A 25612-nucleotide genomic window follows, 5' to 3' on the forward strand; every position below is an offset into this window, starting at 1 on the left:
TGGACGTCTTTTGGGTTTAGCATATTTGAACCATCAATAAACCAGTCAAGGCATTTAGGGCAATTGACTAAAGACTCCATTGACTCAGTAGCTTGTTTCAAGAAGCAGAGTGGGGTTAAAGTTTTCCCCAAAGGAATAGCTGCCATTTTTTTAATGTAAAACCATGATTCTCCTGGGCCCAGGCCAGCTGTTACCCTCAGTGTACCGTCTCCATTAGGTGAGATTGGTTGATTTCTTCCCACCTTTCCAATCATTGATCACAGTTGACTCCCCAAAATGAGATCACCAGGAACAAGTCATCCCCAGAGATCAGCATTCGGTTAAGTGCTGTGCATAGTTGTATGACGAAGGCAACAATTTTAAGACACCAAGAGGCACCTGTCGGATGCTGGCTCTTCTTGACCGAGACTCTCATCAACAAGCCATCCGTCACAGAGACGTACGGCAGATCGTGGTCATCGGGGTCATTGAACCGTCCCCATTGTGCTGTAGGCAGAAGCCCTTCCCTACGTGCGGCTTGTTTCCCACCAAAAGCATCTCCCTTGGCACGTGAAGGCACTCCCAGGGGAGACCAATGAACATCCATTCCAACCGTAGCCATCATGGAAGCTGTTCTCGCAGAAGAGTGAAAGCCGCCCAAAGGGCCTCGAGCACAAGCTCCCGTAGTTTTCCTTTTTCCACTGCAAACCTTGCCCACGCCCATCATTTGAATTGGAGGCAGCCCCAATTTCAACCGACAGGACCACACAGAACGGCGACCTGGCAGCTGTATCCAACAGATTCCTAAGAAATTGGGTCCTTCTGTTCCCAAGAGTCCGCCCAGCACGCTCCAACAGCAGGAATGTTTTCGTCCACCGTGGGACAAGACCTTGGTGCGACTCCTGATCATTCCTCTTTGGAAAGCAGCAGAGGCTGGGGTAGCGGGGAGAGGAAGGCAGGCACGGGAGGACAGCAAGAGGCTCTGCATCAGTCAGCAGGACATTTCCTCCCCGTGTGTCACCCGTGCGCCTCTCAGTCACACGGACTTCCATGGCTGGGGCCCACCGAAAGTTCTGCAGCAAGAAGTGGCAGCTTCATCCCTGCGGACCCCGTGTTTCGACCTTGTGCACTCCTGACTCGGTGGCCAGAGCCACGTTTTGTTCTGGCCACAGGCGCTGGCTTGGTCCTTTGGGCTGGTCTAGAGGAGGCTGACATTTGGAAAGGTTGGTACTGCGTCCACCCTGGGCATGGCTCCCGGGGCAGTGCCGCTGTGTCTTGGCGGTGGCCTCGCGGGCTGGGCCGCAGGTAACCAAGAGCTGGGGGCTTTTCCAGGCAGTATACTGTTATTGTTGAATATTTTTATCCTACCTTATTTTATACTCCCCCAACTTAATGATTATTGAGCTTTTGATGGGTTAATGTCTCTTCAGTTTTATTCATAATTTTCAATTTCTTTGTTTGTTTTTCTTCAAATACGCAACTCCGTGTTTCTGGTCTCAATGTCGTTTTTCAAAAAAAAGAAAAAAAAAATGATTTCCTAGCATTTTTTTCTCCCAGAAATGACAAATGATTGGTGTATGATTTCAGTCCCCTCCTCAAGAATACCTTTATCATTTTATTGTTGAGTATTAGTTTAGATGGCTATAGCATTCCTGGCTGAATTCCAGTTACTTTTCCTTAGGTCTTTGCAGATATAATTTTTATTTTTTTCCTAGCCTTCATGGACAACTTTTGAGAAATCCCTTCTTTCATTAACAGTCTTCCTTTGTAGATTACCTCTTACTCTGTTTGTTTTAAAGTTTTTTTTTTAATCTTTGATATTCTGTAGTTTCACAGTATTAGTTAATAGGCTTGTGTATTTTTCTCTAAATAACTGAGGATTCAGAGAGTATATGATATTTGAAATAGTATTGCCCTGGTATTGCCCACATTCTCTCCCGCGGTAGCAGTTGGTTCTTGCCATTCAGTCTTCCAAGTCCCTTAACCTTTTATTTGTATCGTCTATTCTCTGTTTCTGCGGAATCTTTTACAATTTTTTCTGGTAGTTTTCCCATTTACTAATTCCAACTCAGTTGTTTATTAGCTACTCCTTAAAATATATATTACGTCTTTAAATTCTAGAACTTTTTCATTTCTAGAATTTTATTTACTTTCTTTTTGAGGTGTCATTTTTTCATAGTGTTTTTTCCTGTTGTTACCAATTGTCTCAAATTGATGAAGTTTTAATTCTGCGACATGTAGAGTCCACTGTCTATCCTCCAGGAAAATTGATTTTAAGTGCATACTATATTTTTGTTATGAGAACTTTTAAAGTGATGCTCTTTTTTTTAGTGAGATTTTTTAAAATTTTTTAAATTTTTATTTATTGTTATTTTATTTTATTTTATTTTATTTATTTTATTTTATTTTATTTTTCTGGAGAGTCAGAGAATCTCTGACTTGTTTGGCATTTGCTTCTTCCTGGTGTCCCAGGAGAATCACCAGCCCTGGATCAACTTTGATGATGGTTTCTCTTCATGGAGGTCTCAGTTCTTGTGCATACAGTAGAATAAATTTAAGAATCCTGCCCAAGGGAGACACAGCTCTATTATTGTGAAGGTCTCCGGGAAAATATCCTTCTACTTAAAACCCAGACAATGCAAGGTAAGCTTTCTGCTCACCTTCCAATGCTGGGTGATATATTTTTTTTTCCTACTTCATACTTTTACTGTGGGTATAATCCATTGAGGTTCCCAGCCTCATAGTTCCTTGCATTACAGTGACCCCATAAATGCTCTCTTGTCCTCATATAACATCCCATCCTGGGCACTGAAACCTAAAGCAAATCATTCTCAAAACCAACCCCTACTCTCCCCAGTCATCTGCAAGATCATCTCCAAGGTCAGCTCATTTGCTTATCCTCTGGTTTTCATTTATCCCCTGGTGTTGGCCCCCAGGGATTTCTCTTTATTCCGAGATCAAGCGTACTTTTAAAAGAATGTTACTCCTAACGTGACGTTTGGAGGAGAGGACTTTAAACTTAATATACTACGTTTCTCCAGAAGACCGAAGTATTATCATCATCACTAGACAAAAATTAGTTCAGACTCCCGCTGAAAATTGAATCATTAAGTAAAGTGTGAAAACGGCCGTTAAGTGGAGCTGTTCAAAAGAATATTCATTTACCACAGTGAGCTGACAATGCGGCTTGCACAAATGTTTTTATGATACGATATAAAATTATGCGAGTATTTATACAATGAGTATCGGGGTAGGTGGAGCTAAGAGAAATTCTAAGGCGCGCTTTAGAGGGGCCTACATCACTGAGGGTTTAAAGAGCGAGTATTGGTTCTTTATGATAATAGGAAAAGGCCTATAAGTTAAAAGCATACACAAATGTCGCCCTGAGCATGCTCAGACAAGCAAAATGTGGGTCATATGTCTACTTCCTGCCCCTGGTTACACATAATTATATATAAAGGTAAGAAGAACGAGGAAGAAGAAACTACCACTTCGCTTTCCGTTCAAAGGGAGCAGCGGGAAGAGCGGCCCCGCGGGTGATCTGCAGCTTCAGCGTCACCCAGAGCAGCTCCACTTGAAGAGCAGGCACCGTTCGCTTCGGCCGGGCCACACTGCGGTGCCCAGAGTCCCTTTAGGGCAGATCTTCGGCAAACAAGAAAGCAGAGGGGGCCGGGCTGGGGTGAGTGACGCTGCAAAGGTTGCATCCGCGAGGCTATTTCTATAAAGCCAAGTGCAAACGTAAGGCCTTGACTGGAGCACCTACTTGAAGGCTCCTCCTTGAACGTGCAGGTTTTAGCTCTTGAAGCATATTATTCAATATTTATCTTCCCCTCGGAAAGCAAGATCTCCTCTCAGATGTCCTGATAATATCACACCCCCTCCCCCAGGAGGGCGCTCAGCACACTTCGCATTGCGAGGCCGTTATCACTCCTGCCTTTCTTGATTCCCTCCGCTCGGAAAACCTGTCTGACGATAGGGCCCTTCCCTGTGCATCTTGGGAGAGCCAAGGATGACCCCACGCAGGTACGTGTTGAGTCCCAAGTGGGCTCCACTTATTTATTTTAGACCCACTCTGAGCGGGCTCACCCCGTGGCAGGCACAGTCCTGCAGGCTGGTGTGATCGCGGCGAGGAAACCAGGGCAAAGGCCCTGCCGCCAGGCAGCTTCCATCCCATCTTGGTGAGACAGATAGAAGAAATGGTAAACTGAGTCATGTTAGAACGTGACAGCGTCACGGAGAAAAGGATGAGGCCTGGTGAGGGACGCAGTAAGTACTAGGGAACCGGGTAGGATTTAAGATCGTGTGACAAAGGCCGGGCCACGAGGGCAGGAGGGCTCAGGAGGGCAGCGAGGGGCGACCCCCAGGACATCTAGAGGAAGAGGGTTGGAGGAAGAGGGAAGGGCAGACAGAGGCCCCGCGTGGACAGAGGCCCGCTCTTCCGGGCTCAGCGAGCGGGAGGCCAGGAGGGGGGTTGCAGGAGATGAAGGCCCAGAGGTGGCCGAGGACACCTGCGAGCCCCTGCAGCCACGTGCGCTTCCCGGACAACCACACGGCGGCCTCCCTGGTGGCCGGCCCTGGGCGAGGAGGGGACGGGCCTCTGAGCGACTGATGGGACTTGTGTGCGCTCGGGGTGGCTCTGCCCGGTGTGCCGAGGGTCGCTCCGGGCAGACGCAGGAGGGACGGTCCTTCGGAGGCTTTGACCTTCCCAGAGGGGGCTGATGACTGTGGCCGGGCCGAGCCCTGTAGCCGGGAAAGAAGGCGGAAGAGCCCCTGCTTCTGGGTGTCTTGCTAAGTTGAGACAATAGAAGCTACTGACGCTTGGATGACACAAACGTTGAGGGAAATAACACAGTAGGTGCGATCCTGACGTGGAGAAAGAGCCAGGGAGAGAGGACTCGGGGGGAGCCGGTCCAGACCCGGCCATTCCCTATCAGCAGCGAGTTACGGAATCCACTTTGAGGACAGGAAAGACACTTGAGTACGTCTGATATGGCCCAGAAACATCGTACGCTTTCCATCTGAGCTGCGTGTCCCTGGACTTAGATCAGGGCCGCTGGGTGCGCGTCACAGAGGGGAGCCGGCGCCGAGGGGCTGAGCACCCCGCCGGCAGGCCAGGATGCAACCCAGAGGCTCCCCTCCCGAACCCCAGACCCCAAGGCCATTAGAGGGCCTTGGCACGGTCTCCTTCACGGAAATCCTGGAAGCCCACTGCCGTGTGCCCCAGGCCCCGCCAGCCCGCGCCGCACCCGCCGGGCCACGGCCTGCCCACCCCAGCCGCGGCCTCGGGACCGCGAGGCCCAAGCCGTTGTCCCCTTGAGCGCTGACCCGATGCTCTACCTGCAATCAGTAAAAGGGGGTTTGCCCAAAAAAGGGGGGTTTGTCTGGGTGGACATCGGTCATTCATGCTTGCACTAGTTCACATACTCACTCGTGAGCGAGGCGCACGCCCTGTGCTCGGCCCCGTCCCGGGCTCAACCGTGCACCTAGGAGGCCCGAGGGAGAGGCCGGGTCCTGCGGACTGGGGGTACCACACCGCTGTCGCCCGGCTGTGGGGGTCTGGAGCGATGGATGCGAGGACAGGGCAGGGTGGCAAGCAAACAACGGCCCCACTTAGAGGAGGGCCCTGAGGAGGGGTCACCCCAGTGTGCGCCTCTCCGTCGGCTGCCAGCCGCCCCGTCTTCTCCCAGTAGAAGGGGGTCGCCCAGTCCACGTGCACCCGAGCCTTCGGGGGGCTGCACCGGATTTGAGTGAAACAGCACTTTCGGCCCTGTGTGCTGTGCGCACCGCCTGGCTGACCTGCCCCTGCAGCTCCCACGGCGCGTGTCCAGGGGAGACACGGGGAGCCGGACTCCTGGCTCCAGCACTTGCTCTTTGGCCACGTGGAACTTGCTCCTCGAGCTGAGCTCTGCGTGCCACGGCTTTGCCCCCTGTACAGTGGGATCTTCTGGTTCTCGTGGTAATGAACCATTAGGGTCGTTCCAACGTGCAGAGACCACCTGACAGGTGGGAACGGGGACACTTGGTGGGCCACGTGGTCATCACGCTCCTCTGCTTAAATCTCCACGAGGAGGACCTTTGCTTTCCGGACTGGAAGGGACATTGCAATGACCGGCGGCCAAAGTCGCTCAGAGAACCTGCAGATTCCCAGGCCACTTGGAGCCAGGGGCAACTGCGGGTCCTGCTCCCCTCCATCCCAGCGACGCTCAGCCGGGGGCGGGGGGGGAGAGCAAGCACCCCTGCTCCAAACAGGTGCTATACTACCGCTCTGGAGGGCCTCCCACCCAGGAGCCCCGCTCGCCCCCCGCTGCCCCCCAGGTAAGGATGCATTGCTGTGCGGCCCCAGTGTTACAAGGGGTGTTTGATTCTAGGGTGGGAAAAAAATGCGGAAAATTACTAAATTAAATGATCATTTGAACCTGAGTGTTAACTAGCATAGCCCATAGATGCAGGAAAGGATCTATTTGAAAGAGCTACGTCAATCCAAGCTTTAGGAAACATCGGCTTCGCAGATGCCAAAGTAACACGCTAAAATAAAACTCAAAATCCACAATATTGAGGATATAAACTGCACGTTTATAAGAAACACTCATTTCAATACAACCTGATGAGTTTTCACAGGCACGATAGCCCTAAATGGTCCACATCCTTCCTGTCACCCTCTTTTGGCCGTCTCTGTGATTTTAGACGCCCCAAACAACGTGCAGTGGTAGCGCATCGTGGCTTTAACTCCCTTTACTCTGATGACCAATGTGAGCATCGTTTTCCGCTCTTAGCGCTCATTTGCTTATTTCCTAGGTTAGCTAACAGCGCAGATCCCAGGTCCGTGTTTTGATCAGGTCGTCTTTGCATTATTGGGTTTTAAGAAGTTTCTATGCCTTCTGGGCACAAGTGTTTTGTCGGACGTGTGAAACCAAACACGCGTGGTTTCCTTGGAAGAACGCAAGTCTTTATTTTGATGAAGTGAAATGCATCATTTTTTTTCTTTCCACGTGTGGATTGCTACGTTTACGTACTCTATCCAGGAATTCCTTGCTACACCAAGACCCAGGATTTGTTCCTACGCTTTCTTCTGCAAGATTCACAGTTTTAGCTTTTCTTTTTGGGTGTGTACGTCGTGCGTGACACGAATACAAGTGGCTTAGGAGCAAGTATCTCTGCCTTGTTCTCAGTCCTGGGGCAGGAGTATTCACTGTTCACGATCGCGTCATCTCAACTCTAAAGTTTCAGAAATTCCTTCTATCAACATGAAGAAATTCCTTCTATCCATTCTTCCCTAAGAGTTTTTCCTATGCTTATATGTTAAACGTTTTCAAAAGCTTTTGCTACATTTATTGATATCTTGCAGCTTTTCTACTTACAAGGAATTGAGTTTATTGATTTTTTCAAGTGTAAATTGACCTTGCCTTCCTGGGATAAATCCTATCTCGTCGTTACATGTCACTCTTTTGACATATTTTACATATTGGATTTTATAGCTGATTCCACTGGGGTCTAGAGACTGGCAAGGTGGAGTTAATTATTGATTCAATCTCCTTGATTACTGTAAGGAAATTCAGATTGAGTGTAAAATTCTGCTTGAGTTTTCTCTGATAATTTGTATCTTTCAAGAAATGGGCCTTTTTCAATTAAATTTTACAATTTAGTGGCATTAACGTGTCCATAAAATTTCTTTTTCCTTTAATGTCTGTAGTATTTGTACATGACACTCTAAAATACCAAATACTGATATTTTGTATTTTCTCTCTTTTTTTTGATAAGTCTAATTAGAACTTCATTAACATTACTGATTTTTTTTTTTAGAGAATCAGACGTTTTATTGGTACTTTCTAATATTTATCAATTATCTATGTTATTGGTCTCTGATCCTGTTATTTTTTCTTCCTTCTTATTCTCAATTTAATTTACTCTTTCTAGTTTTTTTTTTTCTAGTTTTTTTTTTAATGTGGAATCTTAGGTCATTTATTTCATATGTTTTTCTTATAACAAATATTTTAATATATTTATATTTATAAGTTCACATAAATTTATATAAAGTTTATATATTTATATAAATATATATTTATATATCTTATAACATAAATATTTTCTTATAACATAAATATTTATATTTTCTTATAACATAAATATTTATATTTTCTTATAACATAAATATTTTAACATAAATATTTATATTTTCTTATAACATAAATATTTTAATATTTAAATAAATATTTAAAGCTAAAAAATTATCTTCAAACACTGTCTCACCTGCATCCTACAAATTTTAACATGTATTTTTCACCTTCATTAAATTCAACATATTCTTTGACTTCCTTGTGATTTATTATTTGATCCTTGAATCATCCAGAAATATTTTTTTTGACTTTCAAATATCTGGGATTCCCCATATATATTTTAAAGTTTATTGCATTGTACGGAGAGAACAAATTCACGTGGAAGCACATTACCAGACATATTGAAGGGAATATCTCCATTATGTGTCAGTACAAGTAGGCAAGGACCTCACTGTTGGGAAAGAGCTACAGGTGGGCATGGGGGGAGGGAATGGGCGGAAGGTTGAGGAAGCCAAGAGAGCCCCGTCAGGATGGCAGTGTTGGGGGTTAGGTCCTTGGGTTGCGTGTCTAGGACAGAAGGCACGATCCCAACAGCTAAGTTGAAGTTTGAGCGTAGGGTATCAAGACCCAAGTACCACACCTGCTTGACTTCACCCTTAAAACACCTATGCAAGGTAGGATTGACTTAAAAATGACAGAGTGATTAAAATTATCTTGTAATTCATTAACAAAAAGTAGTTATTAGATCTATCGCAGACTCCTAGATCTCCTGCATGAATATCTGATTTAAAAAAGCATTTTCATAATATTTTATCTGGGAGAGACCATTGTGCATCCTAGATATTTAGAACAACATAATAATGGGAAATTATTTGTGGAAATAATTTTAAGGGCACAAGGTTTTTTTTTCATATAAAAAGTTATTACATTTTAATCTCTTAAGGGGTAGAACTCAAAGTTAGAATATTAATCAAAATTCATTCCTCTTGATGATGCATATTGAGAAAAAAATATCATTTTTAAGAAGCTGTAATTATTTTGTGCCTTAATAGAACACAGGCTTAGAGTTCCTTGGCCACCAAAAGCTGCCCTGGGTCCCGAGTTCCTGCAGGAGCAAGGTCCCCTTGTCACATAATTCTGTGCTGCAAGTCTAATCTGACGCTCCTCTTCTCCTCCAGTGGGTCTTGCAGTCCTTCAGATGGACTTATCACCCGCGTGTGCAGACACACCTAAGCAGACACAAGGATTGCCCCCGCGGTGCACTCCTCCCTCACCGACCGACCTTCCGAAGGGATTAGTCAGGGCTGTCCAGACACGCAGGACCCACACGATATGCACACGTACGCCCGTGTGCTTGGCAGGCGGCCTGCACCTGGCCCCTTACAGACAAGCCTGGGAGAGGGTCCCTAGCATCGGGGTACTGGGGGGTTCTCATCACAGCAGTCCTCTGAGGGCCCTGGCCGCCCGTGGAAGCCCGAGGCCCCACGGGATGGGGCTCCCCTGGGGAGAGTGTTCACCAGAGAGCGCGCAGGCCTGGTTCACCTGAGCCACCCAGACGCTCAGCACGTCCAGCCCACCCCGGTCCTTCTGCACCATCCAGACCCACATCTACTCTTCCCACAGGTCTAATAAAAGGGGGAAAAAATCTCTCTCCCCCTTGAAGTCTCTCTGTCCCTCACTCTTTCCCTGTCCAGATCACGTAGGACCTTATAGCAAGGATAGGATAAGGTGCTCAAACGTCCTCATTAGAGCAATGGCAAGCTGTTTAAGGAGGTGGCATGAGCTAGCTCTGTCCGTCCAGCTAAAGAGAGAGAGAGAGATTTTAAGGAATTAGCTTATGGGATTGCAGTGACTGGCAAACTCAAAACCCATAGCAGGAGACTCAGGGAAGAGCCGCAGTCCAATTCCAAGGCTGGTCTGTTTGTAGGATTCTCTCCTCTTCAGGGGAGGTTAGGCTTTTTCTATTAAAGCTATTTCTATTAAAGACTGGATGAGGGCCACTAATATTGTGGAGAATATTGCTTTACTCAAAGCCTGCTGATTCAAATGCTGATCTCATCTACAAAATACCGTCACAGAAACATCTAGAATAATGTGTGACCTAACGTGTGGGTACTGTGACCTGACCAAGTCGACATATAAAATGTCACCTCTGGGTTTCTAGAGTGTGAATCTCCTTGAAAACAGAGACTCTGTTGCGTTTCTCCCAAACCTACTATGTCTTGGAAACAGTATTAAATCAAATGTGTTGAGTAACCGCAATCTTTCATTCAAACACAATTTTTGAGCTCCTGAGTGTATGAGAATGTGAGTTTCATAAGCTCATATGTTTATATATGTTTTATTCATTGATGTAGTCCCACCACCTAGAAGAGTGTCTGGCTCGTGTCACCTTAACAAGTATTTGGTAGAGAAATCGGAAATGGTCAACGGTGCATAAGGGGGGAATTAAATAGAATATAAGTTCTACAGAAGAAGGGATCTTATGCTTCTTGTATATACTGCAAGCACCGGAGTCACTGACCCTAGCAGAAATTCGATTCAGACTCTCTGTATTACCAGTTACCAACTTACAGATAAGTGCTTTTATTTACTAAAAGTGAAAACCCACAATGTAGGAATGGTGCTGTCAGATTATCTTAAATAAAATTAAAATTATGACTATCTTTTATTCTAATAAAGCTTATTATTCCTCATCATCTTTCACTTGAATCCTGTTGAGTTACCTCAGAACTAAAATATTGCATATTTTTTAAATAAAATTGAATGTACTCTATATATCTTGGTGATAAATGTTAAGTTTTAAATATCTTTCAAATATCTTTGTAACATTGCAAAAAATGTTTATATAACATATATTTTTTAATATTTAATTTTTAAATATTTATTTATTTATTTTATTTTATTTATTTATTTATTTTTTTGAGAGAGAGAGAGAGAGCAAGAAAGCATGAGCAGGGACTGGGGGGAGGACGAGGGCAGAGGGATGGGGAAGCAGCAGATCCCCCCAGCAGGGGCTCCATGCAGAGCTCAATCCCAGTACCCCAGGATCACGACCTGACCCAAAGGCAGACGCTTAACCAACTGAGCCACCCAGGTGCCCCTAACATGTATGATTTTAAAATGCCCATTCTACACTGGCAAAACAAAAGTCAAAATTAAAATGATCAATATCATGCTTTCATAATATGTATTCCAAGGACAAACATTCAACACGCTTGTTTTTCCTCCTTAAGGGTTTAACTTTCAATATTTTTTCAAAAATGTATTAATGCAGCTATTTGATGAAAGTTCTTGGATTACTCAGTTCATCTACACAAGTTGATTGAATCGTTGAACTGCAATGATAAAATAAGATGCATGCTCGATTTAAGGTCTAGTGCTTCATTAATTCCACGCAAGAAAACTAAACTCTCAACCACGATGTTTTTCAGCTTCAAATTTTTACTTATTTTCATAATGAGATCAACAGGTTGGTGTTGGGATTAGGGAAAGAAGATCATTTCATATTTACGTGACCGCAGTGTCCCTGTGGATGACCTCTCATGCAGAGATGCGACTACATCAGGCGTTCTCAGACCCTCAAGTCCATCAGTTCCTACAACTCATATTGGCATAGAAAAGGAAATCGTAGTCAGAAGACTTTCTGTAATTATCCCATTTCTCTTGTAAAATTGGTAACTAATATAATAAAAGTCTTTGCTCCTCCATCCATAGGACTTAATTGGGGACCTGCGGGAGAAGCTCTCAGATCACTTCAAAGACGTCATGGTTGGCCTCATGTACCCGCCGCCATCTTACGATGCCCATGAACTCTGGCATGCCATGAAGGTAATGGTTTGACAGGAAAACACGCCTGGAGGAAGCGCGAGTCAATATTTCAATAGAGCGGGAACTGCCTGGGATGTTGCTCTACGTGATCAGGTTTAGAGGAGGGGATATCTGAGCAAAATTAGAGCGATGCCCATGCTGTGCTCAGGACAAGTGACCCTGTTAGGAAGAGGGACCCCGAGGCCCCAGTGGCTGGGACCAGTCTGTTCGTTTGCTGTGCACACGCGGACCCACTGACCCAACTCCGTGCTGAACCACAAGGAAGAACGAAGTAAGCTTCCGGGGCTGTTCATCTCTGTCCCTCCCTAGTGTGTATTCATATATTAAGCAAAAATGTTCTACGTTGTGTGAACCTCTTTAGATTTTTGTTGAGTATCGGACTCACTACGTGGAGGTAGGATACTGAGTCAGAGATAAAATATAGACATCTTTATTTATTTCTGTGACCTTAAGTTACTCTTTTACAAAAACTGTTGCTCCAATGTATAAAAATCTTACTTCTGAAGAACCAAAATAATTCTTCCTTACAGTGAAGTCACGCCCACGAAATAAATTGACTACAGATTTGTTAGAGACTTTCTGGGCCAGGGATGGGGTGTGAAAGGCTTTTTATGTCTTTCCAAACACAGATATTAAACACCTGCAGAATTGTTGCAATCGTTCCAATATGATGCCTGCCAGTGATCAAGTTACTCGATCTGGGAGTGATGTGGGGCAGGAAAGAGGGAGCGGGAGGGGACACTAAGGGAACTTGGATTTTGGCCATCATTTTTGCAGATGAGAATAACCATTGTATAAAATTCATATGTACTTAAACCAATCGCTTTTTTTTTTTAATGTGGCAATTCCTACCTCTTGCAAAATGATGTGCCTACAAACTAGAAGAAGGAAGTCTCAGGTTACTGTTTAGATAAAGGGTTATCGTTTATTAGGGTCACGTTGAATGGTAAGGATTTCTGAGACTTTCCAGAAGATGTGCGGTCTTTGCAATCACTGTAATAGAAAAACGTACGTGTACAGCTGTTAGAGACCCGAGAAAGTACCCAGTCCAAACCTTAGACAATTGGTACAAAACTCCACATTTAGGGAGAGGCAGAGACCGGGCCTTGAATCGTCTTTAGGAAACTCAGAGACCGAAATTCTAATTTCAGCTTTGCAAAGAACTGATATTCTAGTAGGAAAAAAAACAAAATCAGTGTCATGAGCTCAAACATCTTTTTTCCACATTATATAGAAATGTCCGTGTTGTTTTGTTCTAAATGAAGGAACAGGGATTCAGAAAATAGTATCTTCTCAGGGGCAAGTGACTAGTACACAGCAGAGCCAGAACTGAACCGAGCCCATCCTCGTCCCAAACACGCTTTCTTTCTCCTCCGCCCTCTCAGAATACCAGGAATGTTGTAAATCTTTATTATCTTTATCTTTATTATAGGAGATGCACTATTATTCCCAATACAAATGCCTTTCTATTTCTCCCTTTCTCTGTCTTTCAGGGAGCAGGCACTGAAGAAAACTGCCTCATTGATATTTTAGCTTCAAGAACAAATGGAGAAATTTTCCAGATGCGAGAAGCCTACTATCTGCGTAAGGAAATGCACATACGTGCCTATGCTTTACACACATATAAACTTTAGATTCTTCAAATGCACAGAATATTCCAGTTTAAACTTTTTTTTTTGTTTCTTTCTTCTAAGATACCCTTATATTTGAAATATTTATTCTCACTCAAGACCAATTAAACCCACTTAAGTAAACTTGATGATTAGGCGCCAAAAATGAAACGATTCTCTAGACAGTCAAGTTAAGAAAAGTTTCCAAGAAAATACGTACAACAGGGATCCCTGGGTGGCGCCGCGGTTTAGCGCCTGCCTTTGGCCCAGGGCGCAATCCTGGAGACCCAGGATCGAATCCCACGTCGGGCTCCCGGTGCATGGAGCCTGCTTCTCCCTCTGCCTGTGTCTCTGCCTCTCTCTCTGTGTGCGTGTGACTATCATAAATAAATAAAAATTTTAAAAAAATTTAGAGAAAAAGAAAAAAAAAGAAAATACGTACAACTTACTACAAGCTAAGTGCTTACGTTAATACAGGCAGGTGCACAGCGCTGTGGCTCAGGAGCATTTATCTCTCACCCAGGAGAGACCGGGTAGAGACTAAAGCAAAGGGCGATCAATGACCTCTTCGCAAATTCGACAAATGTGGGTAACTACTGCACCGTACATACATCTCATAATCCCTGGGATCTATCTCAAAATCATATTTTTACGCATCGTAAAAGTAATAAAGTTGACTAGTTTTACTTTCCAAAAAAAGCCTAATACCTCAAGCTGCATTGCATCAGGTATTACCTCTCACTGAATGTCAAGATACTAATCTAGACAGTCAGCTCGTGGCATCGAACGAGAACAAGAGGAAATTCCCAAAGGGAAGGAAGTAAGAACCTTCACCTAAAATATGAAAAGGAGACAAAGCACTTGGGACAAGTTACGGGCTGGGTCTATGGAAAGAGGATGCAGAATTACAGACTTTGAGAATTAGAGAATGTTAAACGACTCTCGACGTTGTTTTTCAATTTTGGAATAAAAATAATAGGTTCTTTTTTTTTTTTTTTTTTTTTAAGAAAACAGACTTGTGCCTATGTTAGTTAGGTGTCACATTTCTTTGGTGGATTCTTTAGAAGATTGGCTTTATCCGAGGAGGAGGCAGTAAACGACAAAGAAGTGTCAATAGATTGATTGTATTTCCTGTACTTTCCACTCACAACTGGGACAATGACATTAACTGATTCAAAGTATGTTGAAAAAATTAAAAAAAAATGAAAAAAATGAAAAAAAATAAATAAAATAAATAAAAATAAAAAATAAATTTAAAAAAAGTATGTTGACATGTGGTTCTATAATAAATCATACCTTTAACATGGACGGTTATTTCTTCCTAGAATACGGCAGCAATCTTCAAGAAGACATTTACTCAGAGACCTCAGGACACTTCAGAGATACTCTCATGAACCTGGTCCAGGTACGAAATTCAAAATTTCACACCTTTTTGCACTAGTAAAAAATATACGTTTCATTTTCAAAAAATAGGACAGAAAACTCTAGTTTAACAGTAAATCCAGTATAATGACTTTTACTGGATACCATCCAAACTCAGAGCGCTATAATAGAAGCTTGGATTGGATATAGAAACAAACAAATATAAATAATACGCCATTTCTATTCTTAAAAAAAAATCTACTATATATACGATGATTATAATTATAGACATATACACGAGTAATGACATATTATGAGGGTGTTAAAAGGTTAAATTATTTTTAAAAGATTAGAAATTAGAATTCTAATTCTATTTTTTTAAGACTACTAAACAGGTTTGGTGCGTACTAGCTTCTGAGGTCCGAGTATGGCCTAGTGCCCTGGGAGGGGAGAAGTGCGTTTCTCACTTTAAAACTACAAAGTACTGTAATATAAATATTCTTGTAAGCATTTTTGGAATTAAAAAGACAAGAATCGGGGCACTTGAGTGGTTCAGATGGTTAAGCATCTGCCTTCGGCTCAGGTCATAATCCCGGGGTCCTGGGATCGAGCCCCACATCAGGCTCCCTGCTCAGCAGAGGGTGTGCTCCTCCCTCTCCTTCTACCCTTCCCTCTGCTATTGCTCTTTCTCTCTCTCTAATAAATAAAAAAAAAAATCTTAAAAAAAAAAAACAGAATCAAAAACTATTAGGCGTTTGCTCTCTGTCTAAAGAGGTAATAAGCAGAAATGCAGAATCTGAATTGAATCCTATAGACTCCCAAGGGCCAGCATACGATCTTCAGCGTTACCTTTGAAAATTCTGTGGTACTACACGTTCCCACAAAAGAACCCTACGGCTTCAAATTAAAATAATTAAAATTCGACCCTTATTTTATCTTTCTGTACTGACTACACGGGACGTAATTATTGTATTTCAACTAGTATTTCTTGAAAACATCCCAAACATTAGCATTGCATGATAATGTGTTTTAGATATAATCAGCCTTTGTCGGACGCATATTCTTGGATATTCCTGTCATCCAGTTCAGCAAACGCAGTCAGGGATGTAGAGGGAATCCGTGTTCAGCTCTTCACTCTCAAAAGAAAACGTGGAAGTCCATAGCTGGCAAAAATGTCTTAAGGACCAGTGTTTTGGTTTGGTTTCACGTTGTAGGAGTGTGCGTGCGTGTGTGTGTTTGATGAAACAAGCATTTCTGAATCCCCAAAACTTTTCTCTTTATGTCAAGAACATAGCCGAGCCGTTGGTAGTTGGCGTAACATCTCCCTAAGAACCCTGGGTGGATGGACTGTGGGGGTGGGAACGCGGAGCTCAGAGGAGACTTCACCGCCTTTAAAGAAAAAAGAATGGATGGGAGCCTCCTGGGGAGTACGGGGGGACGGGCCACACCTGGGAAGGTAGAGGAAGACCGAGAAGGAGGAGACCGGGTGAGGCCGCCCCTGGGCCGCCGGGGCCCAGGGCCCCACATGCTCAGGTGGGGAGTCATCACTGGACGGAACCGGGCCGCCCGCCAAGGTCCTTTGTCCCTCTGTGCTGAGCCCTCCGGTACCAAGGGCCTCCATCAGTCGCTGCCTATGTCTTTGTTAACCTGAACACGTGTGGGCCCAGCTGCCGGCTCCGAGGTGCCCTCCCTTGGCCCGTGGAGCTACGCCCGGGGCCTGCACCCCCCGCAGCCAACCTGGCGACCCGAGCGGCCCGAGGAGCCCCTTGTGTCCAGTGTGGCCTCCAAGACATTCAGAAGGACCCTAAAGCCACTGCTCCCAGGGAACGCTGCCTAGACCTCGCCGCGGCCCAGCATCTCTCCTGGGGTGCCCTCTGCACCCTCCCGCCCCCGACCACACCTGTCTTCTCCACAACCGAGGGCCAGTCCCTTGAACGTCCTCACATAATGAATGAACTTGGCCGGCCGCCCGCTGCAGGGCTGTCTGGGGGCGCCGGCCTCTCGGCCCTTCCTCAGCCCCAGCTCACAGTGCTGGGGTCCCCAGTGGCCCCTTCGCCGCCACACTCCCAGACCTCTCTACTCTCCCCTCTTCCTGCTTGCAGGGCAGCACCTATTCACCTGGCCAGCCCCTTGCTCGCAGCTCCCCAGCAGCGCGAAGTAGCTGCCGCTCAGTAGGCTCCCAGGTGGCCCGAACAGGTGTCGCGGCCCGGCTGCGGCCCCCCTGCTAGTGCTGCAGAGACCGGCCCTTTCCACCTGCTGGCCCGTCGGTCCCCCCCCCCCCCCCGCCCGCTCCTCCTAAGCCCTGCAGGCGCACAGGTGCTGAGGCCGCCCGGGAACTTGGGGTGGCCTCGCTGGGATGCCTGCCACTTCCCCTCACGCTCCGCCGGCCAGACCTCCACGAGGTGACTCCCCTGCTCCCGGGGGGGTAGCCCAGAAGCCAGCTGGTTGTCCTCAAAGAAGATGAAACAGGTCCGGAGTCCAGCTGTCAATATACAGACGAGACTTGAAAGCCACAACCGAAGCAGGCCGGGGAGCAACAGAGGAGGGAAGATGAAGACACCTGGGACAGTAAGGAGGGAATCCAGGAGGATGACTACTGGGGCCAAAGCAGAGAATTTCCCGGAGGAGAGCAATATATACACAGACCAGCAAATAAAATGTCCTGCGTGATTTCTTAAAGGCACTTTATTTAAAAAAATACTTTAAAGGGTAAATTTCTTTCCATTTTTACCTATGCTTTGATTTTTGGCACATCCTTATCGCGTCACTGTTTAAAATGATCTTTAAAAGATCGCGGTGTGAACGATTCTCGGCCTTACTTCTAATCTTACCTGCAGAATGATGGTGTTCACCATACTATATGCTATGATGTGTATAATACACAATTTTAATCTGGATATATGTAAATTTTTATGTGATGAATCCTATCATGAATAATTCTTATGAGATGAACAAAAACCAACCCCAGTTTAATCTTTTATTTCTTCTGCTTTGTCTTTGGCCTCGATGAACTACGCATGTGCAAAAAAATGCATCAGCCCAACATTCACCTGTACTTGGTTGATTGATAGCTGAGTTGTTCCAACAAGCACATTTCAAAAATGCTAGTATGAGCGGCACCTGCAGGGGCTCAGCGATTGTCTACTTTTGGCTCAGGGCCTGACCCCGGGGTCCCGGGTTCGAGTCCCACGTCGGGCTCCCTACACGGAGCCTGCTTCTCCCTCTGCCTGTGTCTCTGCCTCTCTCTCTGGGTCTCTCATGAATAAATAAATAAAATCATTTTTTAAAAAAATGCTAGTGTGAGAGCTAGTACGGGAGTTAGGAGTTCTCATCGGGCCTCTGATTGAACCCCCTCTTCAAAGCCCCATGCTACTCCTAGGAGCTGCTCTCTTCTGAGCCAGCCTTGGGTATTTCTATTCTATTTTATCCATATAATGTGGGATGTGTTTACACAGCCACCTCTCCCAGTAGCTCAGCTTCCCGGTCATGAGAATGATGTCCCCCTATTCAACGGTAGAGTCTTAGAACAAGGTTGCGTGCAGGGTATGTGGAAAGCAAGTCGGACTTTTCGGAAATAAATGCTGCAAAGAACAAATTCATTAAAAACTCTGGGAGGATAATGTTCAGTGCTTGCTGAAATCACAGGCTTCCTACAAAATGGGTCTGTGCCAGGGTTCTGGAAACTGAGTGCCGCCTGCACCCCCGGAGAGGACGAGTGAAGGCGGTGCAGGGTGGATGGAAAGGTCCTGCGTGGGCATGCTGGCTGGCTCGCAGGACGCCCGCCCGCCCGCCGAATGGGGCAGATTTGTCGGATGGAATTTCTGGCTGAGATGCGGGTTGACAAGTTGTCCGTAAGCAGTAGAGAGTCACAGGGGCATTCTTTGGCAGCATGCAAGACGATAAAATCGGGAGATTTTATCCATTATCATATCTGTGTAAGCAGCAAAAAATTAAGTTGCACGTGTCATGATCATTTACCACAAACAAATAGAAACATCCACTGAAAGCCCCGTTTGTGACTTACGAGAGTCTTACTTATGAAGAATAAAAGCTAATTTCCCCTTATTATCATCTTTAATTTCTTAATTCCATTCTCTTTGACTTCAAATTGATCAGATCAATCAGATGTAAGGTGAAGTGAGACAAGAAACAGTGAGAAGATGCAGCAGGAGGCAAGGGACGTGTATTTAGGCAAGAAAAAATTATTAACAAATTCCCTCTTTTATTACTCAGATTGTCTCACCGGCCATCTTCCAGCAGGGAGAGCAATCAGAATTCTTAGTTCCAACTAGATTAAAGAATAAAAGGAAGCAAGGAAGCATCCAGTTGAGGAAAAAATACAGCAAATTCCCCAGCTACTCGGGAAAATAGACCCACAGCCCTATGCTGATTTTTTTTTCCCTAAAATCACAAATTCAAATATTTACCTTACAGAGATGTCTACATTTTTTTTTAATTCCGCAAAACTTTGCTTTTTAAACAACAAAGTTTGTAAGACTTTTCCGATGTTAAAATATTCTCTTACTACACACAAGAAATATGAAATTAAGAATGGTTTCTACCTTGTCTAGAAACATAAAGTGAGAACGTGAATATTTCCTCTAGGATAGCAAAGGCAATGCGCGAATTTACATGACTACTTTATTTTCCTTCTTTTCTTATAATGTTATTTTCCTGCCTTCTTCATCCCGGGTGTATTAACATGTCCAAACAGGTGGCATGGGTTCTCTTAATATGTGTTTCTTGTGATTAAAAATTTCATGTTGTACTTCACACATTATTTTGTATGATTGAATTAAAGAATAATTATATTAGATTGCAACACTAACTCTCCATTCATTGCCAGACAACACAGATTTTAATTCTCTTTTATCCTCTTTGTGTGGTAGGGGTGCGTGTGCCCAAGTTATTGCCAGTTTTGAATTAGGAATAAACATTCCTAAGGAAATCATTGCTGAGGAAACCAAGTATTAACTGCACTAGGTTTACGAGAGATTGGTAATTTGGACTTATTGGATTTTTTTCAAATTGTTCACTTTAAAAAGGTGGTATAGTACTAAGCAAATCCACTGGCTTTTCAAATAAATTAAAAAGTTTGTTAAATTAGATTAGATTAGATTAAATATTAAATTAAATTAATTGAAAAGCAGGGTGGCTAAGTATAGCAAGTGTCTGCCGTCCACTTGGGTCATGGCCCAGAGTCTTTTTGATGGGTACCCAATGTCTCACGGAAGTGTCGGATCATTGTGTTACGTATCTAAACCCAATATTAGACTCTATGTTAACTAACTGGAAATTAAACGAAAATTAAAAAAAAAAAAAAAACACCACACATTCTCTCAATTTAAAAAGGTCAAATAAATAAATAAATAAATAAATAAATAAATAAATAAATATAAAAAAATAAAAATAAAAAAATAAAAAGGTCATAATATTTTTTTTTAAAAATTGTAACTAATGATGCTACAAAATATAACTTAAGACAACTATTTCCCTTGGGGCACCCGGGTCTCAGTCATTGAAGTGTCTGCCTTTGGCTCAGGTCATGACCCAGGGTCTGGCGATGGAGCCCTACATCCTGCTCAGCGAGGCGTCTGCTTCTCCCTCTCCCTCTGCCCCTCCACCTCCCCGATTGTGCTCTCTCTCTCTCCTGCCCTCTCTCTCGCTTGCTCATGCTCTCTCTTTCTCAAATAAATAAATAAAATATTTTGAAATAAATAGATTATAATAATAAAACCACAGTTTTCCAGTCAGAAATTCATATTAGCCTAGGCGTTGCCTCTAATAAAGGAAACCAGCAGTCCCACTGTAAATCCATGAGTTGCAGCCTAATATCAAACAAGTTTTTATTTTCTTAATATCCAAATAGAAATGTATTTCAATTTATTGGTGAAAAATATACGTTCTCTTCTAGGAAATGAAATGTATTTTATTAGATAATCTTGCATTCTCTTAGACTTCTATCAGAGATTTTGTTCCCAAATCCTGCTTTCCTCCTTTCTCTTCCCTAAGTGTTTCTCCCAAGCACACTCCATAATAAACAAGTCGAGTGCTCATCTGCGTCTCAGAATCAGCTTTCCCTGGAACCCAGCGGCCATATCCCCTCCTTGCAGAGACAAGGAAACCAAGGCTCGGAAGGATTCCCATTACACATCTACAATATGAAAACAGACCTAAGTACACTATCACCCCATTGTTTAAATCTAATTTCTCCTTCCTCCAACCCCATTTGACTCCATTCCAGTTCTACTTCTGTTTGGTAAAACGTCAATGACCAATATGCAAATAACCTCTCAAAATCTCTGTACTTCTTAAATGGTTGAGCTAAACACCACTTAAAAGTACTGACATCTAAGAATCAGGATTGCAGTGGATCTTTCAAAGCAAAGATTCTTCTAGTGCAGGGGAAAAAAAAAGCCAACAACACACAGGTTTGAAAATTAAGCATGACAGAAAATGGCAGGAAACACCAGTGACCCATGTTTTCTCAATGTAATCAGGCAATCGATCTTATTTGTTTGTTTTTTTTAAGTTATTTATTTTTAAAAATTTATTTATTTATTTATTTATTTATTTATTTATTTATTTATGATAGACATAGAGGGAGAGAGAGGCAGAGACACAGGCAGAGGGAGAAGCAGGCTCCACGCAGGGAGCCTGACGCAGGACTCGATTCTGGGACTTGAGGATCACGCCCTGGGCCAAAGGCAGGCGCCAAACCTCTGAGCCACCTGGGCATCCCAATCAATCTTATTTGTAATTGCAGTTCCTTTTCCCTGAAATTAAACAATAATACTTTATTATTGATAAAGTGTATATGTGTGTGTATTTGTATATATAGTGATATTATCTATAGAGACGTACGTATTTTAAAACAGCACAAGTAATTTATGTCATCATGGGGTTTTTCCTAATTTGGATCATGACTTTACAGTATAAAGTGTTACTTCTTACTTTTAATTTCTAGAGTTGGAACATTAAATTGCGTGTGTGTGTTTAACTTTGAAATAGCTTTTCAGTGTAGTTTACTTCAGCGAGTAAATGTTTCCTTCCAATAGAGAATATTAAGAAATGAGGGTGAAGAGACCTAGATTTTATAAGATGCCAAGGAAAATTAATAAAGTTTACCTAAAGGGGTGCTGGGGTGGCTTAGTCAGTTAAGCAAAGGCCTCTGGCTCAGGCCACGATCCCAGGTCCTGGGACGGAGCCCGCGTCAGGCTCCCTGCCCAGTGGGGACTCGTGCTCTCTCCCACCATCTCTGTCACTATCTTTGTCTTTCCCTCAAATAAGTAAATAAAATCTTTAAAAAATGAATAAACAAAAATAGTTTACTTAAAGACTAAATACTTATAAGGTTTCACAGTATATTTCTTTTAAAATCTAAAAAACACAAGTATAAAATAATACACAGTTTAAATTCCTTAAAATTACAATATTACAAAAATTCCTTAAATTACAATAGAAATTAAAGTAAGAGGAGGTATCTTAGGATAATCTCCTTTAATAATAGTCTTTTTGAAGATCAGGAGTCTCATGATAATTCATACTGTTTATGTATAAATGATCATATATATAATTAAATGTATAATTTCTCTTAGAGGTTTTAATGTTTTGAAGAGTTCCCACTGACTCCCGACTTCTACATCAGTGGCTCTTCAGTTTGGAGCTTCTGACCTAGCATTTCAATTAGTAAATTTGGTTCGGAAAAAATAAACAGTGAATTAGGGAACCGAAAAACCTTATCCCTTCTCCTGACCACTACCTGTGGTGTACACCACTTCAGAGAGAATCGATCTAGACATTTTACAAAAAGGAAATGGAATTTATTCCCAAAGGTTGTGCAATTTAGACTGATAACTTCCAACCAGATAACTGAGGGCTACTTCAGCGTGAACAAATCTCTTCCACCCTATAGTTGGGATCATTTCTCTCTCTGTCCAGCTCCTTCTGACTCTCGTGTGCGTGTGCGTGTCTCTCTCTCTGTTGGTCTGTCTTTCGCTTTCTCAATCTCCTTTTCTCTTTGTATATATATAAATGGTAGATGATAGGTACATAGATAGATAATAGATAGACTTTGTGTAAAACAAGGTATATATCTATATATCTTTTCCTCTTAGCTGTATTTAAGTCAGTTGTATGTCCTTATATTTATTATTTTACCTTCTTGAGATTCAGATTAGAGGGATTTGCTTTATAAATTAAGGAATGTGAACTCATTCCTCTCTCAATTCCCTCCCAATACAAATATTCTAAAATTATTCAATTATTGTAATTACATCTACTACTTGCCTCTGCATTTTATTTGATTTTCAGAATCAAAGTACCAACAATCTGTGGCTTTCATCTTTTTAACATCATGGAAATCAGGCTCACCTCTTTTGTGGAATTAATAGAGATTGAGAGGATTGGAGCATAGGAGCCTTAAGATCTTCATGAAATGGAAAATGTTGGAAATTATTGTCATATTTCCTGGGAGAGAAGATTTTTTACTTGACCTTTAAAGTATTTTCAAAAAAGGATATTTTGAATAAGGAAACAACTCAGCCAGAACACCTTCTTCTTGAAAACTGCATGCCAGTCATTAAATGGGCTTACCACACTTCATGCATGCTTTTATTAAACTAGATATAAAAAAAAAAAACTAGATATACAGGAGATCTAATTATCTGTCAAATAATACAAAATTATTCATTTGGAGATTAATCAATGAGTATGTGCAAATCACACTGGAGATGATAAGTGTTTCCATTTCATCTCAGCTCTTAGGATTTTCCTTACAATCGTTTCTCAAACTTGTACAATGAGACCTCTGGGGATGCCATTGCCATCAGATTTCAGTGATCATCTCTAGTCCACTTACCTGTTTCAAATATTTTCAGCCAGGTTTTCATTCCCTTAGTTTCTCCTTTCCACAATTTTATTTTGCCCCTACCTCAAATTCTGTACTCATTTATGTCATTTCTCTGGCATTTACATCAGCTACACACACCATGCTGCTGTTGTAGGATTTTTACATGACAAAACCAGCTTGACTTTGCCTTGGTGGAAAAAGCTAAATCACAAACTTACTTATTCACGTATATATTTGTTTTTAATCTACCAGTCTGCTTAGAAGTGCCTTTGGTAATTAACTGCAAAAGGAAGTAAATGGATAAGCACCATGTCAAGTTTAATGTCAAAAATCTAACGTTCCAAAAAATATTTCAGATAATCAGAACTGCAGAAAATTCTTAAATATTTCTCACAAACTTTGAAAGAGTAGGCATTTACTTAGCTATGCAGTGTGATTGGAAATCACCAAGAAAATTTCAATTCAATGATCTGTAAAATCTTCTTACATCTACTAGTTGATCTTTTCATTATTTATTTTAATTCCAGTGTAGTTAACATACGGTGTTATATTAGTTTCTGCTGTGCAATATGGTGATTCAACAATTTCATATGTTGATTCAGTGCTCGCCAAGATAAGTGTACTCTTAATCCCCTTCACCTACCCACCCATCCCTCACCCCCACATCCCCTCTGGTAACCATTCATTTGTTCATTTTAGTTAAGAATCTGCTTTTTGGTTGGTTTGTCTCTTTCTTTTCCCCCTTTGTTCATTTTTTTTTGTTTCTTAAATTCCACATGTGAGTGAAATCATACGATACTTGTCTTTCTCTGACTGACTTATTTCACTTAGGGTGATACGCTGTAGCTCTAACCACCTTGTTGCAAATGGGAAGGTCTCATTCCTTTTTATGGCTGAGCTAGGTTCCATTGTGTAAATAGACCGTATCTTCTTTATCCATTCATCTATTGATGGGCTGCTTCCGTAGTTTGGCTCTTGTAAATAATGCTTCAATAAACATAGGGGTGCATATATCCCGTCATATTAGTGTTTTTGTATTCTTTAGGTAAATACACATTACTGCAATTAGTGGATTGTAGGGTAGTTGTATTTTTAATTTCTTGAGGAACCACTATGCTCTCTTTCTTTCACAGTGCCTGCTCCAGTTTGCATGCCCACCAACAGTACACAAGGGTTCCTTTTTCTCCACACTCTCACCAACACTTGTTTCTAGAGTTTTTGGTTTTAGCCATTTTGACAGGTGTGCAGTGATATCTAACTGTGGTTTTGATTTGCATTTCCCTCATGATGAGTGATGTTGAGCGTCTTTTCATGTATCTGTTGGTCATGTGAATGTCTTCTTTGGAAAACTGTCTGTTCAGGTCTTCTGCCCATTTTTTAATTGGATTATTTAGGGGTTTTGATGTTGGTTGTATAAGTTCTTTACATGTGTTAGATACTAACCCTTTATTGGATATGTCATTTTGAAATATCTTCTCCCATTCAGTAGGTTGTCTTTTAGTTTTCTTGGTTGTTTCCTTTACTGTAAAGAAGTATTTTAGTTTAATGTAGTCCCAATAATTTATTTTTGCTTTTGTTCCCTTGCCTCAGGAGACACATCTAAAAGGAGGTCATTATGGCCGATGTCAGATAAATTACTGCTGTGCTCTCTTCTGGAATTTTTATGGTTTCAGGTCTCACATTTAGGTCCTTAATGCATTTAGAATTTATTTTTTTATGGTGCAAGAAAGTGGTTCAGCTTCATTCTTTCGCATGTAGCTGTCCAGTTTTCCCAATACCATTTGTTGAAGAGACTGTCTTTTTCCTATTGGATATTTTTTCCCGCTCTGTCAAAGTTTAACTGACCATATAATTGTGGGTTTATTTCTGGGCTTTCTATTCTGTTTTATTGGTCTGCAGAAATCTGTTGTATTTCTATACACTAA

The 25612-nt window shown here is 42.6% G+C and overlaps 1 protein-coding gene across 1 annotated transcript in view; it reads left to right on the forward strand.

Annotated features, from left to right (window-relative positions):
- Nucleotides 1-25612, forward strand: part of ANXA10 (annexin A10) — a 98656-nt gene that overhangs the window by 58899 nt on the left and 14145 nt on the right. Inside the window, exons 4-6 of the mRNA XM_025435917.3 lie at nucleotides 11751-11864; nucleotides 13358-13448; nucleotides 14800-14879. Of these exons, the coding sequence (XP_025291702.1) occupies nucleotides 11751-11864; nucleotides 13358-13448; nucleotides 14800-14879 (285 nt within the window). The remainder of the gene's footprint in view (nucleotides 1-11750; nucleotides 11865-13357; nucleotides 13449-14799; nucleotides 14880-25612) is intronic.

Source organism: Canis lupus, chromosome 15, assembly GCF_003254725.2.
Source record: "Canis lupus dingo isolate Sandy chromosome 15, ASM325472v2, whole genome shotgun sequence".
Lineage (NCBI taxonomy): Eukaryota > Metazoa > Chordata > Mammalia > Carnivora > Canidae > Canis > Canis lupus.